This window comes from Entamoeba histolytica, genomic scaffold, assembly GCF_000208925.1.
Source record: "Entamoeba histolytica HM-1:IMSS scf_1104750516765 genomic scaffold, whole genome shotgun sequence".
Lineage (NCBI taxonomy): Eukaryota > Evosea > Mastigamoebida > Endamoebidae > Entamoeba > Entamoeba histolytica.
Genome location: NW_001915027.1, coordinates 12,481 through 14,998, shown reverse-complemented (window position 1 = coordinate 14,998; position 2,518 = coordinate 12,481). Strand labels below are relative to the sequence as shown.

The following is a 2,518-nucleotide window of genomic DNA, read 5'->3' as shown; positions in this document are numbered from 1 at the left end:
TCCAAGTGGAAGAACATTAGGAGGAACAAATTGGAAAATATGTAATGGATGTGATGAAATTATTTATGCTGTTGGAAATGATTTAAATAATGGGTTTGTTATAGAAGGAAGTAAAATAATGAAATTTAATAGACCAATGGTATTATTAACAGATATTGGAGGATTAGGGAAATGTCAAGAAATGTTAAATAATGTTATGATGGAAATAAGAAAAATAGTATTAAGAAAAGGATGTTGTTTACTTCCTGTTGAGTGTGGAGGAAGAATAATGGAATATATGGAAATGGTTTATATTTCATGTGATGTTGATATTAATAGGGTAATTAAAGATGCATCATTTTATTGTATTTCAAGTGTAGCTGATCAAATTAAAGAAATGAATAAAACTATAATGGAATGGGTTCGTGATGGGACTGATATTACTAATTTTAAAAACATATCATTTCAAGATAATTTAGAGAAATTAAAACGAGACCTTGATGCAAGAAAACCATGTGTTGTTTTTGCTACATTAGCTTCCTTCTCTGTTGGAAGTATTTCAAGAGATGTTTTATTAAAAATTTGTAGAGATAAAAGAAATGGAATTATTTTCCTTGAACCACCTCAAAAAGGAACTGTTGCAAGTGAAATTGAAGAATTTGCTAGTCCAATGAATCAAAAAACAAGTGTTAAAGTTGATGTATGGCATACAGAAGATTATACTGAAGAAGAATTAAAAGAAATTGAAGCATTAAAAGAACAAAAAGCAAAAGAAGAAAATGAAAATAAAGAACATCAAATTGAAGAAGAAAAAGTTCAAGAAAAAGAAATAGAAGAAATAGAAGAAATTGAAGAAGAAAGTGAAGAAGATAAAAAAACTATGTGGCAAATTAAAACAGATTTATATGAAGATGATTTAGAAGATGTAGGTGGATTATTTCCATTTTTTCATAATAAAGTTGAGACAACAGTTTATGGAGATATTTCAACATTTAAAATTGAAATGAATGTTGAAGAACCATTATTAGGAAATAAAGATGTAGATGAAGTTAATGAAATAGAAGATTATCCTCGTAAATATGTTAAAGAAGAAGAAGAATTAATTATTAGTTGTACTGTAGCATCATATGATGTTAGTGCTGAAATGGAAACAACTAAAATTCGATCAATTATTGCAAGATTAATTCCTAGGAATTTAGTTTTTGTTTCAGCATTAGAACCAAATGGAATAGAATGGTTTAAACAAAATTTACCTCATAGTAATATTTATGGATTTAATAATACTGAAATAATGACTACTATATGTCCTGTAACTCCTTCAGAAACATTTACAATTGATGATAGCTTATTAACTGTCATGAAATTAAATCATTTTAAAGAATTTAATTTAGGTCCAATTGATGCAAAAGTAGAAGACGGAACATTACTTCCTATCACTCGACAACAAAGAAAACGTCATGAATCAGTTTATATTGGTGAATTACCAATTAAAGTTTTAACTAAAGCAATTGAAACAGAAAATATTGATGTTAAAATTGTTAATGGAACCATTGTATGTGCAAATGGAACAATTACAGTTTCAAAAGAACCTTCAGATGTACCTAAATTTATTGTAAGAGGAAGAATGAATAAAGCTTTTTTTAAAGTTAGAAAGATAGTTGCTGAACAATTTTGCATTTTGTAATTGAAAGGAATAAATTACATATTTTATGTTTTAATTAATAAAATAAATTGTAATTTTTTTATTATTTCTTTTTTTTTTAAAAAAGAAAAATATCTAAAATGTTATTTATTTTATTCCTTCAAAATGAATTGTACTAAAATTCTTTTAGTTGGTAAAATTGGTGCTGGTAAAACAAGTTGGTGTGAAAGAATTTGTGTTTGATACTTTTTTTTCTTTTTCTTTTTTAATTAAAAAAAAACGTTTTAGAAGAAATTTATGTTTAAGAAAAATAAATTTAATAGTAAAATATCAAGAACCATTGGTTTAAATGAATATCAAATTCATTTATTTATTGATAGAATTGAAAGAGAATTTACGATTGTTTGATTTTATTTAAAAAAAATAACAAATTCAATATTTTAATAATAATAATAATTTATTAATAGATTGACAGTACTGGATTTCAAGAACATTTTAATTGTATAGAATTTATATGTAAAACTTGTGACTTTATTATTATTTTTATTGACATTAGTGTAGAATTAAATCAATATGAAATACAAGAATTTATTGATAAAATTGAAAGAAATAAAAGAATAACACCTTTTCCATCTAAAATTATTATTGTTGGGACTAAATTAGATATTAAAAAAATTAGAATGAACAAAAGAGATGAATTAGAATATATTATTAATGCTCGTTATCCTTATATTGAAATCTCTTCAAAACTTAATCAAAACTGTTTTGATATTTTTTATTTAATTTCTTCTATTGAAAATACCCAATTACCAAAGAAACAAACTTTTTGTTCTTTGGTTTAATTCAATTATTTAAATGTTTTATTATTTTTCATTTTATTTTCAAAAAAAAAAAGAA

The 2,518-nt window shown here is 23.9% G+C and overlaps 2 protein-coding genes across 2 annotated transcripts; both read left to right on the top strand.

Moving 5' to 3' along the window:
- Positions 1-118: 118 nt before the first annotated feature.
- EHI_033130 (cleavage and polyadenylation specificity factor 100 kDa subunit, putative) lies at positions 119-1,663 on the top strand (the record flags this gene model as incomplete). The annotated part of the gene is made up of 1 exon (XM_645810.2): positions 119-1,663. One exon carries the CDS (start codon positions 119-121, stop codon positions 1,661-1,663), a length of 1,545 nt encoding a protein of 514 aa, XP_650902.2.
- A 255-nt stretch (positions 1,664-1,918) lies between these two features.
- EHI_033120 (uncharacterized protein) lies at positions 1,919-2,463 on the top strand (the record flags this gene model as incomplete). The annotated part of the gene is made up of 2 exons (XM_001913895.1): positions 1,919-2,023; positions 2,089-2,463. 2 exons carry the CDS (start codon positions 1,919-1,921, stop codon positions 2,461-2,463), a joined length of 480 nt encoding a protein of 159 aa, XP_001913930.1.
- Positions 2,464-2,518: the final 55 nt, after the last annotated feature.